Raw genomic sequence first — 22121 nt, 5'->3', positions numbered from 1 at the left:
AACTGGGGCTGCAAGGGGGTCTGCAAACCCAGGGTGGGTATGAACCTCTCCTGAGTTACGTTGCCTGATGTGCTGCTTCCCAGCGTGAATGCGGAGTTTGCAGCGAAGCACCAAAATGGATTTTTCCCCATGGAAACTTGTCCATCCGTAAGGCTGCGAACGCGTCTCCCCGTGTGCAGGTCCCCTCTGCCGTGCTTGCGGTACTCATCTTACTCCTGAACATTTGCTAAAAAGCTCCGCGGGGAGCGGCTGGCTCTATACACCCCGGGCAGAGAAGGCTTTGACGTCTCTTTTCCCCAAAGGTTGGGGCTGCAGCTTCCTTCACCAAAGCACGGCCGCAGGGCTCCTCCGAGCCCGTCACTACAACGTGCCGAGCAGGCACGCTGCTCTGCGGCCAGCAGCCTTCCCCCAGCTCCCTCCCTCCCCCTCCAGCTTTATTTGTTTATTATTTTCCTCTCCTTCGCAGAGCTGTCCTGCATTTCTCCTGCTTCGCCCTCCTCCTCCATCCCCATCCCGTGCTTCGCCTATTGGTTGCAGGGGCTGCGCTCAGGGGGAGCTCTGCGATTTTCTATATAACCAACCGCGACATTCAGAGAGACCTCAGCAAGTCACGAGAGGCAAGAAACATTCTCCCGAGCACGAGCCCACGCACAAAAGCAAACTCCAGGATCTACAGCGCTGCAGTTCTCCCAGGGCCTGTGCAGCGGGAAGGAGCTGTGAGAGGGAAAGAAACCAATCCCAGGAGCATCCAAAGTTCGTGGTTACGAGGAAGGTAACTTAACTCCAATGAAAAGCTTTGCCGTTCCATGCGCTAATTTGCAAACGAAATTATTTCCTCCTTCGGGGTGAGTTTTTGCACGTTTTTTCAGATCCCCCCACCGGCCCCTGCTCTGGGGGAGGCGTTGAAGGGACCACGGTGCCTGAGCGAGGTCTCGCAGGTGGGCAGGGAGAGGGTGCACGAGAAGAAACCCAGCACACCTCTGGGGAAAAGGTCCGTCTGCTTACGGACCAGGTTGGGTTCAGGTCAGGGAAGCAGCTGGGGATGTGGTGTTACCATCTGCCTTTCTCCCTCTTTTCCCCCAGCCACGGCATTTTTGCTGCCAGAGATGTTTCTCCACAGAAAAGGTCTGGTTCGCGTTTGGCACGGTTAGTCTGGCAGAGGAGCACAAGCGGAGCTGCTCTCGGAGGCAGCCTGCCCTGCTACAGGCAGGACAGCAGGCAGCGTGCCGCGGCAGGAGAGGCTGCCCTGGGATGAGGGCTCCAGCTGGGATGCGGTCGGCTCTGCTGGGCTCCCAGGCGAGAGGAATCCTCAGCCCCCCCCCAGCCGGTGTGTGGCACCTTTCAGATGGGAGCAGGCTGTGCAGGGTTTTCAGTCTCGTCTCCTCCCTGGGAACCATTCTCCGATGTCCAGAGACATCAGACGTTCTCTGTCTCCAGGGGTTTCAGCTGCCATTTGGACCGAGCACAGCGTGAAGGGCAGTTCCACCTCCATGCGTCTAATATTTGCTGACAGAGGAGCCCCAGACAGGCAGGTGGGATGGGGACGGCTCCTTCGGGCACCAAGTCACATCCCCAGATGATCAGCAACATGAGCAAAGCTCAGAGGATTTTGGGTCCAGCGATGCTGCCTTTGGCTTCACATCCGCTGGGCACCGAACAAGCTTCTTGACCCTCCCGTGCCTCAGTTTCCCCCACAAATGATAAAGAGTTATGCTTTCAAGCACTCTGAGATGTGAGAGGCAGCACGGAGGGCAAGAAGTAAACGGGCTGTTGGACGGGAGAAAACAATGCTCCTCTTTTAGTAAATTGCTGGATTTTAAGGCAAGTAGCGGGAGAAGCGCTTTTCTTTCTTCAGTGCTTTGCAGCTGCGCGCTGGAGGGGACGGTCAGGATGGAGTGAGCCGTGTCCTGTGATACTCACTCACATGAGCTCCTCTGCCAAATCCCCAGGGGCTGAACAGCCACGCCAGGCTCCGCAGTCCTGCATCGGGGCGGGGGGGGGACACGGACACACACACAGATCGGGGCAGCTGCAGAGGGCACAGGACGCAGCTTCCCAGGGATGCTCTGGTTCCCTTCCCTCAGCTGCTGCCTCCCTCCAAGCCCCCAGACAGCCCCGAGCGGCAGACACTTGTCTGCACCATCCGGAGCTGCTCCCTCTGAGCTGCCCAGCCTCTCGCGGATCCCAGGCAGGAATTCGGAGCTGGGGCTGCCCTCTCCTGTGAGCCCCAATGCTGTGGGCGTAGTGGGGAGGAGAGGAGGGTGTTGGTCAGGGCACCCACCACCAGACAGCTGCCCCCCGTGTGGCCTGGGGCAGGATGGAGAGCTGAGGACCTTTAGCAAGGGTGCAGGGTAAAGTCCTGCACCGAGTCAGAGCACGGATTTGTGCCCAGGTCTCCAATGAGTCGCGTGTGTGGTCCTTCCAGTTAATTATCCATTCTCTCCCACCTTTTCTTAACCCACTTCCCATCATAGCTGGGTGCCCTGAGCAGGAGTCACAGCTGAGAACAACATCAAAACAAGACAGAGCAAAGTCCAACCTGGCCAGCTGTCTCCAGGACAGCGGTTGGAGCAGATGCTTAGGTAAATATCAAGAAGGAGGTGGTGGCGGAGAAAATTCTCCAGTCACAAGGTGCCAGATTTGGCAATGAGCTGATTAGGGATGTGCTGAGACCGGGGAGGGTACCAGGACTTTTGTAGCCACCAAGGACCAAGACTGTTCCAGCAAGCAGGTGGGAACATTGCTCTCCACACACTGACTGGTGACAACTTTATGAGTCCTCAGCTTTGAGCAACGCCATAGGCTGAGGGTTTCCCCAGTTTTCAGATCCCGTACAGCTGCAGGTATCCCTCGGTGATGGGATACCTACGCCCCTCTGAGAGCAGGACCAGATATGGGCTCTTTCCCAACCATCGCATGGAGACTCTTCTCTAAATGCTCTTCAAGTCATTCAAAACTGCTCTTTTTTTCTCAGCCAGAGGCAGGCAGGTAACTTCATAGTGCCTGTTCTGGCTCACGGTGATGCAGTTTATCTACAAGATAAGTTTGCAAAGCTGTTTGAGTCCACACAGATAAAAGGCACAGAGAACACACAAGATTGCGAAGCACCAGGCATGAATATTTTAGCGGATAGAAGCATCCCTATTGTGAGCTGAAAAGTGATGGGATCTTTAACTTTCCTGTGGTGAAACCGTATCTAAGGTGCAGTTATGAGGATTCAAACTGGAAAAGAAACATCTTTAAAACCTGGTTGTTTTAACAGAACTGAAAACTTAACTCTCTACTTCATGAGGTCTAAACTGTGATTGAAGGGATTTGGTTATTTTTGGTTATATTCGACACATAACAGGGAATAAGTTTTAGGCTTCCTCCTAACACTGCTTGTTCACAGTTTAAAGTACTAAGGACGTGACCGAAAGACATAAGAGGGTCGGGAAGGACTAAGTCTGGTGTAGATTCTCTGGCAAGAGCAGTAGGGTGAAACTGAGGAAAGGGTAGATCTGGCGAGGCTGGTTTGTTGGGAAAGAGTCCAACTTCATGCTGATTATGCCTGGAGTCTTCCAAACAAGACGAAAGGCACAGGCGTTTCTGCAAAGCCTGGCCTGAGCCCGCGACACCTGAGGAATGCACAGCTGTGGTTGTACCTGGTGGGACTCATGGTTGGCTTGGCCATGCCTTCCCAGAGTGGGAACAGCATGCTCCCACCATATAAATAAAAAGCTGTAAAGTTTCATAGTTTGAGAAACGTGTTCTTCACCCCCTCTAACCAGGAAACCCAAAATCTGTCCCCATCTGTGGCACAGACAGTGCTGGGGCACAGACTGACAGGGTGCTGATGTCTTCCACCGGTGGCCAGATCTGGATCATCCAGAAGCCCCTTCCACAGCTTCACGTCATGCCAGGACAGTGCTACAGCCTTCCTCGGCTTTCTCACATGGTTGTGGAGCTGCAGCTTAGCTAGTCCTGCCTGAAAGCATTGTCTGAGATTTGCAAAGCAGAACCCACTCTCTGATATTTATTAGTCGCGCTCCAGCCTCGGTGAGCTTGAGAGACCTTTTACTGTGCTCAGCAGTCAAAACTGCAAACAGCACAGGGAGATTTATGTCTCTGAGCATTGGGTTGAATGGGCGCAGTGGATTTGGAAAGGAAGCGGTTCAATTAACGACGATAAGGATGGGGAAGGAGGGGCTGTTCTACTCGCGCATCAATTGGAATAAGATGTCAGGTATCAATACAGGATTTCTGGAAAAACCCTTGTAGTGTGTTCCCATCACGGTTCCCAGCAAGACTGTGCTGAGTCTTTTTGTTTTGCACTGAAAGACGGCACACGTCAGCCCCTGGGATCTGCTGAGGAGTGGGATGTTAGTGCTGCTCCAGTCTTCCCATGGCACCAACTGGAAGAAAAGGTCCACGGGTTCCGTGCACCCCGAGACGTGCAGGTGTCAACAGGGTGGGTGCCCAAAACTGCTACTTCAAACAGTCAGAAATTAAGAAAGTGTGGGGTGGGTGTAAAAAAGGCTGTGCTGGGCAGAAAAGTCAGATTGGCTGGGTGAGCAGCATGACCGACCTCAGAAGGTGCAATAGCTGGTTGAACACACCAGCTGAGAAGGGGCAGGTGCCCTCATTCGCTGAAATACTGTGTAAGAGGCATAAAAGACTGCTTGTTTTCCTTTTAGTTTGTGTTTCTGAACAGGCATGTTTAATTTCAGCAGCAAAGCCTCCCACCCACAGGGGTCAGCTGCTTTGACCAGATGGGATCTAAACTGGCGTTATTTCTGATCACTGTGATGATGGGCTTTCTCCAGCAATTGCTTCCATTCAGTCTCATCTTGTTCCCTCTTTTTCCACTAACCAATTTCTCTCCTTCGTCCCTTTCTCCATCCGCAGATCCAACCAAGACCCAAGCAAGGACGTCCCACGAGCACTGCGAGGACTTCTGCACCCAGCTTTGCCATTTGGTCCTCAATGGCGAGAATCCTAGCTCCCACCACTCTAGCCATTTTCCTGACTTGCTGCTTCTTTGGGGCACGTGGCCAGACCCCAAGGGCTTTCCAGGAGAGCACCGTCCCCTTTGGGGTGCTGAGCCACGAGCAGGCTTACAGCCTGGTCCAGCCAAGCCTGTTCCAGGGTGCCAAGCTGTCGAACCACTCGGAGAACCTCCCCAGGAGCACCAGCTCTGAGCCGCCCCTGCTGCCCGTGTGCGTGAAGCCTGCAGATATCAGACACATCTTCAAGTACATCAACACCATTGTGTCCTGCACCATCTTCATAGTAGGGATCATCGGGAACTCCACGCTCCTGAGGATCATTTACAAGAACAAGTGCATGAGGAATGGGCCAAATGTCCTCATTGCTAGCTTGGCGCTCGGAGACCTTCTTTACATCCTCATTGCTCTGCCCATCAACGTATATAAGGTAGGCTCCCCGCGGCACGAGTGCCACAGCAGCCTGGTGGTTGCAGGGATGGTGTCTGCTCCCACGTGCCTCGGTGCCCTGGGGAATATCTACGCTCTGCTCTTTATCGCAGGCTCCGTTTGTGCAAGGGAGAGGGGGAGGGTGTTCCTGCTCTCCAAAGGATGAGAAAAAATGAACAGACGAAAAGCTCAGAGCACACTCCTGGGAAAGCAGAGGTGTTGTCAGCTACCGCTGTGTTATGCACATACACACACAAGCACACAACCTTCCAGATCTTTTAAATCTCATTTAAAATCACAAGAAAAGAATCGCTTGCAGTGTCCTGACATCACAACCCGATGTTTATTTCAGCTGAGCAAAAATTAATGTTCTTGTGCACTGGGGACACTTCCCCCAGCACAGTTCAGTTAATCAGCCTCAAGCAAATATCTTTTTTATTCTAGCTAAACGTGAAGACTCATCCAGGAACAAAAAGGCTGTGTTATAACATAGGGGCTTCTTTCAGAGGCACCACTGCCTAAGCTAGGGAGAAGAGGCACAACAAATAATCAGGGGAACCTGAGCTCTGCGTGATGCAGTGGGACAGAGAGGGCCAGGCAGATGCGGGCAGTAGACCTGAGACCCCACTTAAGAGTAGGAGGTGTGTTACAACATCCGTGAGATGTGTCTGGGCTATTGCAGGTCTTTCTCGCCCACTGCTTGAGACAGGCTTTGGTGGGCTGGAGCCAGAGGTTACTATGAGGGGTTGGAAGGGGTGCCATGGGGTGAAGGACTTGGAGCTCAGATTTGTTTGTCAAAGGGACAACCTGCCCTCAGGACATCTTGTCCCCACTGATACCCTCTGCTTGCCCCAGCTGAGCTTGGGGCCACACTGTATGTGTTCTATAAGGCATCTAAGTGTGGAAGAGGGTCAGAGTACATAAGGGCTTAAGACTATGTGGCTTTGAATGCCACCTGAAAGAAGCTGTCCTTGCTGGATGTTGGCTGTTTCAGAGAATGACACCCATTTTCCCTCTGAAAGCAATCCAAAGCCCATAGTGGCATTTAGGATTCAGATCCATCCAAAAAAATCATGGGGTATGGATTCAGAACCTGGTGTCTGGACCATCGTTCCATCTACATGACAACTCATCTCACAATGAGCCCTTTGGGAAATGAATGGTTCCCAGTACAACACAAAATACCGGAGAGCGCACACCGCGTAATCCCAGCGGAGGCAACCTCAGAGTGCTTTCAGCTGCTCTTTGTGGGCTTCTCACACCTTGTGGGTAACCACCTGCTATTACGGGAAGCCGGACACACTTTCCCGAAGCAGCTTGTTAACCCTGCGGTTCTTCCCCAGCTCTTGGCAAAGGACTGGCCCTTTGGCGTGCAGGTCTGCAAGCTGGTCCCCTTCATCCAGAAGGCTTCAGTGGGCATCACGGTCCTCAGCCTGTGTGCACTCAGCATCGACAGGTAAGAAACAACTTCTACAGCTGCACTGCCCAGCCCGACCCATGTCCTTTCATCGTAAGCAAGAGGCAGACTGAGGGGCGGCTCGGGCCCAGGCCAGATTCAGAGATGGGACAGGGTGCTGTCACGTAGAGTTGGAATCCAACAGGAACTAACTCTGGTGACAGAGTTTAAATCCTGCTGGAAAAGGTTGAGGGGATGATTATGATGTGCTGGAACAACTTCTGGGGTGGTGGGGAAGGGTGGCACCTCCCCAGTGGCAAGTAGACATTGGTCAAGGATGGCTACCATCCCATTCATCCATTGAGCCCCTGTTGCTGATCTTTCCCATTCCACTGAAGGGGAAGGTTCAGGGGTGGAGGAGGAAGGCGTAAGGGAAAGGGCCTTTGAGGACAACTCTAATCTGCACCTTCTCATCCCCTTCCTGATGGTCACTCTTCTCACTCCAATCTGCTCTTGTTGCGTTCCCACATGTTGGGCAGGTACCGAGCAGTAGCGTCCTGGAGTCGGATCCAGGGGATAGGAATCCCCATGTGGAAGGCAGTGGAGGTGATGCTGATCTGGGCAGTGGCCATTGTGCTTGCAGTCCCCGAAGCTATAGCGTTTGACATGGTGGAGCTCAGCTACTGGGAACAACACCTGTGGGTGTGCATGCTTGCCTCCGAACAGAAATCCAGCTTCATGATGGTAGGTACCCTGTTCCACCTCAGCTGCAGCGCAAGGAAGGGGGAGACACAGGCAACCAGGGCATCCTCCCTCCTTGATTAGAGGCTTAGATGCTTCTGTAGATGGCTTCTTCTAGCCATCGGGGTGAACACAGGGAGAGCAGGATCAGACAAAGCACAGAACACCCAGCATTGTAGTAAGATGGGGCAGACTGGCTTTGAATGTGGGGCCAGAAAACAGGCAGATGGTCCTTAACCTGTGTTGTGTCCTCATGTCAGGATGTCATGACCATCTCAGGAAGCTTCAGAACATGTTACGCTGTCCCAGCAGTCTGAAGAGTGCCTCCACAACCAGTGTGCATGGGCAATCTTCATCACAGGGTCAGCTAAGGGTGTGAAGGGGAATGAGGACCCTTACAAGGTGTCAGAACTTATCCCACCGTGTCTACCAAATAAGCTCCTTGCAACTGTTTCTTGCCCAAGAGCACTAGATTGGCAGCCAGATGTAAACAGCATTTACTTCTTTACATTAAACGCATGCACCAGCCTTGGGGGAAGATAATCCCATGTGCATTCAGCACGGGAGCTGGTACACATTCACACAGCAGAAGTGTCTGATACAGGACAGCATCGGTGTCAGGGATCGAGTCAGTTCATGCCCCAGGTACCCCCTGCCCTGTCCCCAGTTTCCAGTTGCTCTTTCTTTTGCATGTAGTTCTACCGTGACGTGAAGGACTGGTGGCTTTTTGGCTTCTATTTCTGCCTCCCCTTGGTATGCACTGGCATCTTCTACACCCTCATGTCATGTGAGATGTTGAGCAAGAGAAATGGCATGAGACTTGCTCTGAACGACCACATGAAACGGGTAAGAAAACCAGGAGAGCAGAAACTCTGATATTTCCCCATTTCAATTTCCTGTGGCCCAAAACAGGAGGGACTGCTGTTGAAGGGGAGAACATGCATCTGTCCCTGGAAAGGACACGTATGAGCTGACATAGCCTCACAGTGGTCAACAGATATTGGCACACTGATGCAGATGCGTGGATTAAACCAGGGCGATGAGCCTTCAGCTCTACAATCCCCAGTCTCAGGGACCACCCAAACCACTAGCCCTATGGCCATGGATCAGCCTGATTTTCAGTTTCTTATGGTCATTTAGCTCTGGCCATGCTGTGCCAGCCCAGATCACACCAAACTGGACCAAATGCTTAATGTGCTGTATCACAGACAAGGGCTGCACGGGAAAGAACAGTTGTGCAGAACGATCCCTTGAGGCAGACCAGCTGGTTGTCACAATAATACAGTGTGAAGGGTGGATGGATGAGGCCCCCGTGTCCCAGGGAGTATCATCCCAGCAAAGTCACCTGGAGCAATGGTGGGAAGGGATCTGGTCCATATTGTGCTGCTGGTGGCCCACCCCGTTCTGCAGCCCGGATCTCAGAGTCCTCCTCATGATGCAGGATTTGGGACCTGAAGGTTGTGCTTTGGACTCACAAGAGGTGCCCAGCCATCATCAGATTACAGAAATTACTTGAAGGGCCCTCGCTCAGTACGAGGAGATGGGGCTTTCCTCCACCCGCTCTCCAATGTTCAGCCAGACCTTCCCTTCTCTCCTGCCTACCTTCTCTCCACAGCGCCGGGAGGTGGCCAAGACCGTGTTCTGCCTCGTGGTGATCTTTGCACTCTGTTGGCTGCCACTCCACCTCAGCCGCATCCTCAAAAAGACCATCTACGACCAGACAGACCCCAACAGATGTGAACTGCTCAGGTAGGGGCATCAGCAGGAGGGGACCATGCTGGGAGCCCCTGCGGGCACTGGTGGAGGCTCTGCTGGGCTCATCGCGGGCTGGTGGAGTTGCCTTCCAAACACCTTGTTTCAATAGCTCCTTTCTAGGTGGCATTGCTCTCCTGATAGGCACAGAGAAGGGGGGGAACACCATAAAAAGAAGAAATTAGATTTTGAAATGTCTCTATAAAGCTATGGGTTAAAGAGGTCTCCTGGGCAGAGAAACATTCCCTGCAGGGCTAAAGGGACTGCAGCAAGTCTGAGGGCTGTGCACACTTTCTGCCACGTGGTAGGTGCCTGTCTTCCCCTCTCCTCTTTACCCATCCCACCAAAATCCAGTTCAGGCCAGACACTGCTACTGTGCTTGAGTTTGAGAACATAAAAGTCACCAGGGGAAATCAGATCTTATGCTTTTGGTTTCCTCGGGAAATGCTCCTGGCAAGAAAAAGTGTTGGGCAATCGCCCAGCTCAGGAGTTTGTGCTGTTTTGTGCTCACCCGTTACCAGTCACTGCCCTCCGTGGAAGCCGGTTCCCGGGCCAGCCAGTTTGCAGGCAGTTTGGGAGCCCTCCTCTGTTCTCCACTCAGTGACCTTCCAACACGTCCACCCTCTTCTCTCCCCTCCTGCCTCAGTTTCCTCCTAGTGATGGATTACTTCGGGATCAACATGGCCTCCCTCAACTCCTGCATCAACCCCGTGGCTCTCTACTTTGTCAGCCGGAAATTCAAGAACTGTTTCCAGGTACGGTTGACCCCTCCAGAGCTCCTGGCTATGGTGACCATTCCCAGACACCAGTCCCAGGGGCACAAGGTCCCACGGACCAGGCACGGTGCAGCCAGAGGCACCCCCGTCACGGTGGACTTCTGTGCTTATGGGTTGAGGGGGAAGGTGGAGAGCAGTTTGCAAACACACCCAGCTAGCAGCAGCAGAGACAGGTCTGGACCTTGCAGCTCCCGGCTCCCAGACAAATGCCCCATCAGGGACACGCAGGGGCTGCCAGCAGCCCTCAGGATTCCCCCATTTGCTCATATACTGATCGTATTTCTCCTCCCAAATTTCCCCCCTGCTACGTGCCTCTCTTCCCAGCTTCAAGTACACGAGAGCTCACCTCGTGCTATGGGGAGGCTTTTGCAGGACCTAAGACAAGCCAAAAATGTCCCTGTCGTTCTGGATCAGAAGCATCCCCACAAACCATTAGACCAGGGACTGGGGCTGCTTTAAACTTCAAGCCCAGGTATTTGGAGATAATTTTCAGGAGCAGTGGGGCCCTGAGAGAGGAAGGGGAGGAGATGGGATGGGATGGGAGTCACCTCCCAGCTGCTGTGGCCAAAAGAAGAGTTGAGCCCAGCTAAGCATTACCTGTATTTTCCGTCCCCCCGAGGACAAGAAAACACAACTGCAAAAGGTAGCCAAGATTTCGGTATCTTCATTTCCAATCCACACCAGCCCTGTCTCAGAAAACCTGCTCCCAACAGATCTGCAGGACAGCAAGGCTCAGAAGTGCAGGCTGAGATTCCCAGCCCGGCACTGTGCAGGTTGACTTGCCAACATCAGTGAGGGAATGTTTCCTCCTCTTTCACCCTGTAGCCCACGCTTGTGACCTCTCCCTCCACCCTCTTGTCTCCTCGCAGTCCTGCCTGTGCTGCTGGTGCCAGAGACCGGCTCTGAGCATCACGCCGACGGATGAGAAGGGCTCCGTTGGGAAGTGGAAAGCCAACGGGCAGGAGCTTGGGCTGGACCGGAGCAGCTCCCGCTTGAGTAACAAGTACAGCTCTTCCTAAAGCTGTGCCACCCGTGGGGCCGAGAGGAGAAGGCACTGTGCCCAGATGGCAGGACCCCTCCATTTCTCTCGCATGGCTGTTTCCCGGCTGGGCCTGAATCGTTTTTGCCTTTGTGTCGTAACCCACGTGGAAGGACCCCGGGACTAGCTCTGAACACAGCCTCTGAATCACGCTGATCCGTCCTCTGGTCCGAGCCGCCTCTGGAAGAGGGGGAAGGGGATTCGGATCCTTACAGGACTTTTCATTTCCTTGCAGGAAAACCCAGCGACTTACGGCCATTTGTCCTGGGTGGAAACGTGGGGTGGGGAGATATGTGTGAAAAGGGAAGGGAGGTTGAGATGTGGCCACTTTGAGATGGATATGGGATGAGGAGGAGAGGGGAGCACCGTGAGTCTGGGTCACAGCAGGTAATTCAAGGCCAAGAGATGCACTGAGCAGAGCCAGCTTCAGCCCCAAATCAGGCAAGCTGAGGATGAGCATGCAGAGATGCAAGGAATGTGCCATCCTCTGTCCTGTCCATCTCTGCCCTCCTGGCACACACGCTGCCCCTCTGCTAGCCCAGGTGCCAGTTTTTAGCCGGTTTGTTCCAACCTGCCCCTCAATGCCAGTCACAGGGCTGCCCTTAATTAAAAAGAAATAATGCCAAATGAACTGGAGTTGTCAGAAGACATGATCCAGGCAGGGAGTCAGGAGAAGCAGCTTTCTTTAGAAACAAGATCGTTCCAGAGCCAGGAGGGATGTGGCACCAGCTCATTGTATACCAGGACAGGGGGAGGGAAATACTGTTCTCTAGAGGGGACACAGGAACCAGCTAAAACACACTCAGTGCCTCAGAGAAGCAGGAGAGAGCATCAAACTCTGCACATCCTCCTGGCAGAGGAGCAACAAGCGCCAAAAAAGGTGAAATAGCAAAGAAAAAAAGAAGCTTAGGAGTTTATAGACCTGTCCCTGGCTGTTGCAGCCCTCCTTGCTGCAAAATAAAGTTGGCCCCAGCCCCATCATGTTAAAACGAGCAAAGCACAGCGTCATGCAGTTTAGTGCCTGCCAGCAGCTGAGCAAGGGTTGCTCTGTCGCATACTTGCACGGTGCATGGGAACAAGTGTGTTTAAATGCACAGCTCCCATTGATTTCAGTGAAGATTGAAGCACCTTGACAATTTCCCAGCAGGGACCTTCGGTCACGCCATAAGGAGCAGCGTCCCGGCCCCCGAGGAGCCACGATCCTCTCATCAGGACAGACAGAACAGCCAGGACCTGCTAATATTCACAAGGCAGACACCAATTACAGGCACACAGGGGAATCCTTTTACCTTACTTAACCTCCTGGGCCCCAAGCGGCTACTGGCTCTTTTTATGCTCCAGGAGCAGATTTAATCACTCCTGCATTAGCAGCTACACTCAGATCAACATTTTAGCATTAAATGGTTCAAAACCGGTCTCAGAGCTGCACATTATTAATATTGCAACAAACAGACTGACATGAATTCATCCCAGCTCTGGACATTGCTATCACTTGCTGCACGTCTGTTTAACAGTGACTTCAGCCTCCTTTGGTATCACTTCCCCCTTGTGTTTTCCTCCCAGATGTCTCCTATTAAAACCGATGTCATAAAGTTTGAGAGGGGAGAGGAGAGCTGAGATACCAGCTGGAAACGATAAACCCTTTTAAAGCTCTTACATTGGGTTGGCATCCAGACAGCACTTTCCCAGCCCTAGAAGGTCTCCCTTAGGCTACAACCAACATCAGGACCAGCAAGTTTCAGCTCAGAGGGGAGGTAGTGAACATCAGAAAAGAAGGAACACACGCACAGGCTGCTTTTAGCTGCTCATGGAAGTGCAAATGCAGCTCCTTGCTGCCAGCTCCTGTTGCCCATTCACAGGGGAGAGCCGTACCGTTACCGGCCTGCCCATCCTTCCCTCGCTTCCCCGGGCAGAGGGTGTCCAGGACAGCGTGGTCCTTGCAGCCCAGCTCAGGGAACATGTAGCTGGCCCACAGCAGCCCCTGGACATTGGGTTTCAAGACCTGATAAATATCCTCCATGACACCTGGGCTGAGATTGAGCCCAGGTGCATGAGTCTGCTCCTGGCTTAATTGACCCCTTCACCCTCTCCCCCTGCCCCAGGAGAACCGCTTTACTGCTATTTTACATCTCCCTCTTGTCCTGCATGTGGGATCACGCTGGCATGGGCAGGGTGAATCCCTTGCCGCAAACTGAGAGGCAAAGGAGCCTTATTATGAAATGCAGGGTTCAGCGTTCTCGGCCTAATGCCTGCAAACACAACCCCACCACAGCCTGTCAGAGAGACCAAGTCTGTCAATTTGTATTTGAGAGAATGATTTTTCTAGAGAAAACCTGACATTTTACATCCTCCCTCTTATTCCTCCTTTTGTTAATAAAACATGTTGGTGTTTGAAAGAAAAATCTCTGGGCATTTCTTATTAAGCAGCAGGGGGTGTGCAAAGTCTGCTAAATACTTAATTGAGTGTCAGCAGGTTCCTTTGGTAGCCGAGACCTCCACTGCGGTGTCCCCTCTGTGCAGAGCAAACCGGAAAGGTTCACAGTCCTGCGCCCGGCACGGAGCAGAAAAACTCCCGCAATTTCATGCCCCATTACACTCAACAAAAGGCTTTCACTGGGTGAGCTGCCAGCAGATCCGAACACGGCCAGGGTTTCAGCCTTGCACCCTTTAAACGTGCGCACGAGGAGTGGCCTGGGTTTGCCTGTCTGCGTTCTTCAGGGGGTTAAAAAAGGCAAGTGGTTTTTTTACTCACCTCACCCCCCCAAATGAGCAGAGTATCATTTTATAACGATCTGTTTAAAAAGGAAGGCTGGCCCTATCTGATGAAGTCAACTGCACTGGTGCCAGTAACAGAAAGATTTAAATCAGGAGAGGGTGCTGCCACTCTAAAACCTTGATTTTACACAGCACTGAACCCCTTTGCTCCCTGTGGACTCTGGGGCCGACTAATTCTGTGCACCAGACTACCTCCAAACTCTGCGATCTATACATCGTGGGCAGGAAACAGTAACGACACTCTGAGGGAAAGAAAGATGGAAGAGTGAAAGAGCTGCCTTCGAGCTATCATTTTCCATGCCTGCGTTGAGCTGAACACAGTGTCACCTCTGCAGCATCAAAATTCATAAACTTTATTATCAGAGAATATACGGGTTTGCATCAAAGCAGCCATAAAAAACCAACCAAACAAAAACTCTTGACATAGGGAATTCAACACACCGACGTTAGACACATCCATGGGGACTGCCATCCCCAAATGCTACTGCATCTCTTCCTCCCTCTGGGCCCTGTATTCCTTCATGCTCCTCTGCAAACAAGAGCAAAGGACAAACGTTAACAGCGCGTATCTGAGTGACTCACATACCGCAATGCCACCACCCTGGTCTGTCCAGGACCTGGAAATGGTGAGGGACCCGAGAAGCTCTGACAGAGCTCCAGGTACTTTCACAAGTGCCTGAGTTTTACAGTGACTCCAAGGGAAAGGAAGCCAGGCCACGCTGCAGGTCAGGCAGAGAACGTTGGAAAAACAATCAAGTGTTTCATGTCAAAAGTGCCTATGACACAGGGCTGAGGCCGTTCCTCTCCCCTCTGAGACCAAGAGATAGAAAAGGCCCCTGAGCTCTTCAGGAATAGTCTCACCTCAAAGGTGTTGAGCACGTGTTGGCAAACACCCATCAGGTCGTTCAGCCCCTTCCGGAACGGCTCAACTGCGGGAAGGGTTCCTTCAGGAAAGAAGATGCATTAGTGAAATGGGAGGTGGCTTCCAAAGGGGTTGGTAGCCCTCTTCCTCGCTGCTCAGAGGCAGCCCAAGGGCAGTCCCCATGACAGAAACAAATTATCTCATTGTCAGCACCCTTTGGCTTTCCTTTCCAATCCCCGTGGTGATTTAGGGGCAGATGGAGCACCCGTTGCCTGTGACAGTGAGTAGCAGATCAACTCCACCCCTGCACCGCAGTTTGGTGCCTGCCGCCAGCCAACCCAGATACCAGGGACCAGGCAAGGCTGTGGGCTCCTCGGGCCTCGGCTGGCTCAGCCCTTCAGCTGGGAAACAGAAGAGCTGTAGCACAACGGCTCAGAGCAGCCCCTCCAGCTGACCAACAGGGCACAGCAGTTGCAGGTGGCTAGCAGAAAACGGGAAGAAAAGTGCTTTTCTTTATTTAAATGACTCATGGGGGAAACCTGACATGAGCAGGGCAAATTCCACAAAAAAAGGGCCCCGGACACAAAGGAAACACACACGTCCATACCTCTGGTCTGGATTCGGAAGTTGATCTTGCTTTCAGAGGGGTGCGTGATGCAGTAGCCACAGAACTCCACATCAGGGCTGCAGGAGGGGAGAGAGGAGAAGAGAGCAGTGAAACCCAAGCCAATCCAGAGGAAATCTCAGGGAAGTCAGAGGCTCAGGCCACCCCAGACCTGCTGGGGCTCAGGATGTCTCCAAAATGACTGAGGGTCTTACGGGAGGGACACACTGAAGGGAAACTACCTGTGTAAGCTTATCCACACCCCCCACCTGTCTCTGAGCTGCAGCTGGAGCTTTGCAGAGAAGGACACGGCTGGCACGCAGGCACCATCCTGGCAATAGCAGGCCTGCAGAGTTCACACAGGGGATCCTGGCTGCTTGGAAGCCTCACTGCACACAAACCTGCTGCAGTTCTGCTGGGCAACACAGGCTGAGGGGCTAGGGCACTGCAAGGATTTATCAAGATGGGTTGCAGGCTGCGCGGCATCTGCCTTCATAAGCTGAGGTGGTCGGTAGAACATCTGTGTGCCCAGCAGAAAGAACAGCCCTTTGCAAGAAGCCTGCTGTTTTTCTTGCCATGGTGATTTATCGGAGGAATTCACATGACATTTGCAATGTAACTGCCATTTGAGATGATGCACTGAACTTCCTGCTGTAATTCTTCTGAGGCTTACCAGCAGATCTTCACAAACCCGCAGTGCTGCCCAGTTTGATAAAATCGGGCCACCACGGTGAACCTATTTGTATATTTTGATGGGGGCAGCAGGATAATTAATTCCCAGCACCAATTCCTGCATCTCCATGCAAGCATGAAAGATGATCAATTTGCTTAATGCTGGCTTTTCCTACCCTCTTTTCTGACAGCGCTTGTCCCAGAAGGAGACATACATACTGCCTGACCTCGTGCACTTACACGGAGTTCTGCATCTTTTTACCCAGGGCCAAATAAGACATTCAGAAGTCTTCCACATGTCAGACATTAAATTTCCTCTGTAAATAACTGTCAAGGAGCAGCGAGAGCTGGCTGTTCCCTAAGGGATGGGGAGCTGGAAGCCACAAATGCTAAGACAGCCGACAGAGCAGAGGCCTCACTAGCTAGCCCCGTCCCACAGCACCCAAGCGAGGGAGTAGGGTGGGTGCAAAGGTGGCAGCCAGGGTCAGCCAAGGGTCCGTACCATCAGGTAGCTTTGTGGGGATGAAGCGAGTCTGAGGTCAGGCCAGGAAGTCAGTCTGCAGGTCAGTGTCATGTGAGGTGAGGGTACTGAGGGTCAGACACTACCCAGTGATCACCCAGCAGGAGTACAATGATGAGGAAGGGCTGAGGTCAGGTCAGGATGTCAGTCCATAGGTCAGCATCCGGGTGAATGGAGCCCACAGCCCAGTACAGGCTGAGCTGGAGACCCATACTCCTGCAGCACAGCTCAGGAGGGACTGAAAGCTCTGAGCTGAGCTTAAATGGGGCTCCTGGGCCCATGGGCAGGGCATGGGTGGAGGCCCATTAGTGCTCTCAGGGCCCTGACACTAGCAGCACAAGGAAAAAGGTTAATCCTGTGAAGAGAGGTGGCAGGTAAGGAGTCTTTGGCACCATGTCTGATATAAAGACCCTAACAGGCATTCACAGAGGTTCTCATCATTTGCCTTCTTCCAGCAGCAGCTGAGATGCAGGACAGTAAGGAGAAGGCCAGAGTAGGAGGCAGAGGTATCCTCAGCAATGCCAGGCACCGCAGAAGCTCCACTTACTTCTTCATGACCATATATCGGAGGGAGTTGCCAAGTGTGTGGTCCTCATCATGCAACACAAACGTGACGCAGTTTCCATCTGTCCCATCTGCCTGGACCTGCCACAAATGGGGAAAGAAAAGATGCTGTAAGGCTCTCTGAGGTACGGGGCACCAGCCCTAGGGTGAAGAACAAATACTGTGCTCAGCCACACCAGAGTAACTAGGAGGGCTTGTAGGTCTGGCTGGGCCATCTCTGGCTCATGTCTCGGGTGCTGCAGTGTGACCGCAGCAGCAGAGGGAAAGGTGCAAAATTACAGAGCTCAGAGAAACCTCTCCCCGGTTATCAAAGAGCCTGTGCATCCTTCCTCTCCACAGGAGGGAAGAGGAGCCCTAAACAAGCTGTGGCTTCAGGACCCAGGGTGCAAAGCAGCTGGGAGTGACGGCTCAGGTTGGTGTGATCACAGGTCCCATCACCAGCACATGGCTAGACAGGAATGAGAGGGACAGTCAAAAAAATCCCCAGGGAGAAATGCTGCCTGACAGCAAGGAAATCTTACCCCAGCTTGAAAACAAAAGGAGCTGTAAGCCCAAATTCGCACACTTAGGATGAGCCTGGGGAGCCCACCAGCGAGCAAACAAACCCTGCAACGCCAGCAGCCAGCCCCTAATCCTCCTGCTGCTTTTGGCTCTGGCGCCCAAAAAGAGCTTTACCAGCTAATGCTTCCTGAGAAGACTAGTTTGGGATCCCCTCCAAAACCAAGAAGTCACCTAATTAATTGCTTGGCTGTCAGAGGGTTGCTGAGCCTCTGACCTTTCCCCAGGCTCAGCATAGCCACTGTGGAGCCTGACATGCCCAGACAGCCCCCAACCGCTTCCTCTCTCAGCAGCAGAGAGGGGTTTCAAGGTTAAGTGCGGAGCCAGGCTAAGACGAGTGCTGATTTCTTCGCATCCTGCCCGTGGCCAAATCCTCAACCACTCCAGGGTTTTATAACCCCTCACGTTTCCCCTCGGGTAGTAATTCCCCCCTGGCAGTCCTATTCCTCCTCCTGCAGGTATGGCTGCCATGGGGAATTGACTCAGCAGTTCAGAAGGAAAACACAGACTGATTTCCGTGGAGGAAGAGATCACCCAGACCTGCAGCACAGTTCAAGGGCAGGCTCCCTGCGCACCAGCTATCACAGAAGGGTAGATGCGATGCAGCAACATCACATCAACAATGGGGATGTTGGACTGATAGGGTCTCACTCGCCTCCCAGCATCTCACAATCCACAACCAAAGCAGAGAGTCTTGCTGGTGATTAAAAGAAGGCCGAGAGTGACAAAAACACCTTCCCTTGGTGTGGGACAAAAACGTGTAAGGGATTTGACATAGGTCACTCGGGCAGCTAGTGGCACGGATGAGACACCCTTCCTGCTCTCCTGTTTGCTAGACCCGGCACCCTCCTCCCTCTTCCCAGGAGCAGAGACTGGCCTCAGTCTCTCCTATCCTATGGCCTTGCAAGGAAGTATTTATTAAAATTATTAGCACCAATCATACTCAAGAGCTTGCTTTTTTCCAAAGACTACAGGCTCAAACAAGAGCAGACTAACTCAGGAGGCACCGCCTGGCCCCCCAGTTTGCTCCCTGCATGCAGTCACAGGGTTAGAAACATGCCCAGGTGCCAAAATCCCAAGTGCCCCCCTGCCACGAGACAGGTACAGCTCCATTCACTGGAGCAGTGATGCTTTTGCAGTGTGGTCACACGACAGGAGTTACACCTTAGCTTGGGTGTAGCTCTGCACACAGGGGAGCAAAGAGATGCTCTTCCAGACAGAAAGCAAATATTTACAGCTGAGTTACAAATGTTGCGTAAAAATGATTTGAAAAATAGGATAACTGGGAGTTTTACGCACAGTTCTGGGAGTTGCACTGACTTCAGCCTCCTTCCCAGAGCTGAAGGAAGATGTCGGCATAGGAGGGAAGGGACAGGATGCATCTCAGGCCTGGTGGCTGGGCCAGCTTGTGGGGCTGCAGCAAGTGCCTCCGAGCAGCAGCCCAATGAATTTCGGCTGCCCCTGCCTCCTTAGCACAGCGTGTGTACCCAAGCATTGATCTGGCAGGTGAAAGCCAGAGCATGGCTCTTTCAAGCAGCTGTAAGGAATACATTGTGCTGAATCTGTCTGTTCCACAGAGACTCAATTTCTCTCTCCTCTTTCCTGTGGAGAGTCCTTGGATACAATTCTGGATCTCAGCAGAACCATCAGCTTCACTGCTTCTCATCCGGCCATTGGCCCACCTAGTCAGGTATCTTGCCTCTGGCACAGATGTTTCCGAGGAAAACCAACACATTCCCCTGAAGGATGGATTCTTCCCTGGTCCCTGCAGCAACCGGGTCTCTGCCCTGAGGCAGAGTCGCATCTCAGAGGTGTCCAGGTATCATCACAATCACTATTCATCAAAAGAAAACTTGGTCAGCCAATGTGTAAAAAAAGCCCTGATGCCCTGGAGTAGGGAATTCGGTTCGCCTGGAGTTTTCCCTCTTCAGTCACACACTGATTCGTTAGTGTCTTCACCAAATTGTCCTTGTTCTTGTATTATGGCAGAGGCAGAAGGAAAAGCTGATGAGATCTCGAGGCAGCTTTAGGATTGATCAAATTCACTTGAATCCCTCAGCGACAAGAGAGATGGAAAACCCTGTGCCTCCCCCAAGATGATCGGGGGTGCCCCCTCCCTGCAAGGTCAGGATACAGCCCCTGCGACCCGGCCGCCCACGCATCGGACACCCTCCTCATCTACCAGCTGCGCAAGCCTAAGAGCTGCAATCTCGCATCATCCAGAAGCTCTCCTGCTTAGAGGAGCTGTGATTTATGATGATGAATTATTTAATGTTGTATTTGGTGCCTAGGTAGTGCTGTGGCGGATACATTAGCACAGCGCTGAGATAGATGGGATCAGCTAGACATGAAGTGGGTGGGGAACAGTCCTACGACTCACTTGTTCCTACACTCACTGCAGTTTATGCATAACTTGTCTTTTATGTCAGAATATATAGTCCTTTGCTGGTCTTCATGAGCCAACATCGCTTCCTACACGCCCTCCTGTTTTCTGTATGGTACTGCATTCCCCATGGGGGAATCTGCTGGTTTGTTGCCATGGGCCCCTCTAGTGACTGCAGCTCTTCAAAGACCAATTTCATTCATCACATCAGACCGACTGGATTAGGATTGCGCTTCCTGGCGCAATCGTGACTTTCAGCCTGTGGCCTGCACAACCAGGGAGAAGAATATGGCTCTATAGAGCCTGAAAAAGGTAACTAGCAGAAGCCAGACCATTGCTAAGAGACTCTAGGGTCTGTTGTGCCATTAGGAAAAGTTTAGGGGCTGTAGATTGAGAGACTATGGAAAACCGTTGTATTAAGCCTTCCCCAAAGGCAGCTTGTAAAACCAGGCAACTTACAGAGCCCGCTTGTTTCTCCCGTACGGCTGTCACGGTGCTCAGCTCTCCCCGTGTCCCACTGACAGACAGTCAGACAGACAGACTGGCGCAGGGAACACCCGAAGGTCCTGTGCCAGCTCTCCCCGCCATCCTGCCCGGGTGTAACTGCCAGCCTGCAGCCGTTAGGTGAAGCGCAGTGCCATCTAGTGCCTTCTGCTGCCTGCAACGCGTTCCGGAGGTGCACAGGGGGTCCCCGAACTCCTGCCACCGGGCTCGGCAACCTGAAACGGGCGCAAGAGAGGAGACAGGCACGCTGCCGACGGCTAGCAGGCACAGCCATCCAAGGCCTGATGTTATGCAGTGCTGAGCAATTCGTCTTTAAAAAGCAAGGCTTGTTTTAGAAAATTTGTTACTCCTAACTGGTTTTAAAATAGCTAGTCTTGACCTCTAGCTGCTTCTGTCCCCTATAGGGCAATCTCAGACACCTAAACTTCCAGAACTTTAAGGAAAAGGTGTATTCCTCTCCGTCCCTCCTATTTCGGGGAACACCGCTTGCTTTCCTCAGCTTCTTTCTCCCTCTGCTGTTCACAGGCGCTGTAACAGAGCAGCCGCTCCCTGCCAGGCAAAGCCAAACGCTCTCACGGGTTGCAAAGAGCCGGGCAGGGCCCCCGAAGGGTGACGCCCGGGAGGACTCGGACCGGGCCGGGACACAAGAGGCTGCAACGCGGCCAGGCCGCAACACGGGGCCGCTTGGCGAAGGGCCCAGCCGGGATCTTTGCTGTTTCTCGCTGCCGGCACGAAGCACCAGCCCGGGGATGCGGCCGAGGGCGACCCGCAGAGACGGTTTTCTCTTGGATCTGTCCTCACTGTCACGATTTATCCCGACGCCAACGCCGTTCCCCCGCCCCCCCCACCCCCTACGAGCGGGCCCGTGCTGAGGGGGCCCCACCGCTGAGCCGGCACCCGCCGGGCCCGGGATGCACTGGGGAGGCCCCGGCTGCCGCTGGCCGGGGACAGCAGCGCTTCAGCTCCCGCCAACCGATGGGATCCGCCCGCTGCCCCGTCCCGCTCTCACTCACCGTCTCCAGCGCGGCCTTCCTCTCGCCCTCCTCCGCCATGGCGGCCGGACCACAGCTCCCAGCGGCCCCCGCGGCACCGGCCCCGCCTCCACCGGAAGCGCGTCGCGACGGCCCGGGGCCGGGGGGGGCGGATAAGGAGCGCGGCGGGCGGTGGGGCCCAGGAGCGCTCCCTGCTTCCCTCCCTCCTGCCCTCCCTCCCTCCTGCCGCGGCGGCCGGTGAGCGGCGGTGGGGAGGAGGCCGGGCCCTTCGGGAGAGCTGCTGCGGAGTCGCTTGTTGCCGTCAAGCGGGCGGCTTCTGTCTCCGGTCCCCCCGGGGGCGGCAGGCCGCAGCGGGGCCGGGGCTGGCTGGCTGGCTGGCTGACTGACTGACTGACTGACTGACTAACTGGGGCGGCTGGGCTGGGCCGGGCCCGCAAGACCGGGAGCCGTTGCGGTGGGGGGAACCGGCGGCGCCTCCCTGCAGGCGGGGGAGGCTGGCGGGGCGCTCCCGGTTGCCCGGCCCCGGGGCGGGCCGGTGCTGCCGGCGGTCAGAGGCCCCCTTCGGTATC

General features: G+C 53.7%; 3 protein-coding genes across 6 annotated transcripts in view; 2 read left to right on the top strand and 1 right to left on the bottom strand.

Annotated features, from left to right (window-relative positions):
• The first annotated feature begins 466 nt into the window (after positions 1–466).
• On the top strand, positions 467–13520 carry LOC129212003 (endothelin receptor type B-like). Of its 2 annotated transcripts, none has more exons than XM_054839946.1 (8): positions 467–772; positions 4888–5415; positions 6758–6870; positions 7350–7554; positions 8248–8397; positions 9167–9300; positions 9950–10058; positions 10949–13520. In XM_054839946.1, exons 2-8 carry the CDS (start codon positions 4966–4968, stop codon positions 11096–11098), a joined length of 1311 nt encoding a protein of 436 aa, XP_054695921.1. In that variant the 5' UTR covers positions 467–772; positions 4888–4965; the 3' UTR covers positions 11099–13520. The 2 variants fall into 2 exon arrangements, with proteins under 2 accessions (XP_054695921.1, XP_054695922.1); XM_054839947.1 differs by lacking the exon at positions 467–772 and adding an exon at positions 2004–2582.
• Positions 13521–14230: 710 nt separating this feature from the next.
• On the bottom strand, positions 14231–21712 carry LOC129212006 (DNA-directed RNA polymerases I and III subunit RPAC2-like). Its single transcript, XM_054839953.1, has 5 exons — positions 21574–21712; positions 17099–17196; positions 15363–15439; positions 14755–14837; positions 14231–14422 (listed from the first exon to the last, which is right to left on the bottom strand). The coding sequence occupies exons 1-5, from the start codon at positions 21610–21612 to the stop codon at positions 14375–14377; spliced, it is 345 nt and encodes a 114-aa protein (XP_054695928.1). The 5' UTR covers positions 21613–21712; the 3' UTR covers positions 14231–14374.
• VAMP7 (vesicle associated membrane protein 7) overlaps positions 21663–22121 on the top strand; it is a 20852-nt gene continuing 20393 nt past the window's right edge. The window contains exon 1 of one of the 3 annotated variants that reach the window (XM_054839948.1): positions 21663–21789. The gene's annotated coding sequence lies outside the window, so the exon portion shown is untranslated. Of the gene's footprint in view, positions 21790–21991; positions 22117–22121 lie in introns of those variants that run through there. The other 2 variants (XM_054839951.1, XM_054839952.1) reach the window with 2 other exon arrangements.

The sequence above is a fragment of the Grus americana genome, chromosome 12 (genome assembly GCF_028858705.1).
Source record: "Grus americana isolate bGruAme1 chromosome 12, bGruAme1.mat, whole genome shotgun sequence".
Taxonomy (NCBI): Eukaryota; Metazoa; Chordata; class Aves; order Gruiformes; family Gruidae; genus Grus; species Grus americana.
This window is presented reverse-complemented; position numbering and strand designations above follow the sequence as displayed.

Excerpts from the sequence above, each read along its gene's own strand:
- LOC129212003 (XM_054839946.1), top strand. The coding sequence starts at position 4,966 with ATGGCGAGAATCCTAGCTCCCACCACTCTAGCCATTTTCCTGACTTGC. Across the intron at positions 5,416-6,757 it reads TGCCCATCAACGTATATAAG|CTCTTGGCAAAGGACTGGCC; the intron begins GTAGGCTCCCCG and ends GTTCTTCCCCAG. Across the intron at positions 7,555-8,247 it reads AGAAATCCAGCTTCATGATG|TTCTACCGTGACGTGAAGGA; the intron begins GTAGGTACCCTG and ends TTTTGCATGTAG.
- LOC129212006 (XM_054839953.1), bottom strand. The coding sequence starts at position 21,612 with ATGGCGGAGGAGGGCGAGAGGAAGGCCGCGCTGGAGACG. Across the intron at positions 15,440-17,098 it reads CGATATATGGTCATGAAGAA|CCCTGATGTGGAGTTCTGTG; the intron begins GTAAGTGGAGCT and ends CCCCTCCTGCAG. Across the intron at positions 14,838-15,362 it reads CTTCCGAATCCAGACCAGAG|GAACCCTTCCCGCAGTTGAG; the intron begins GTATGGACGTGT and ends TCTTTCCTGAAG.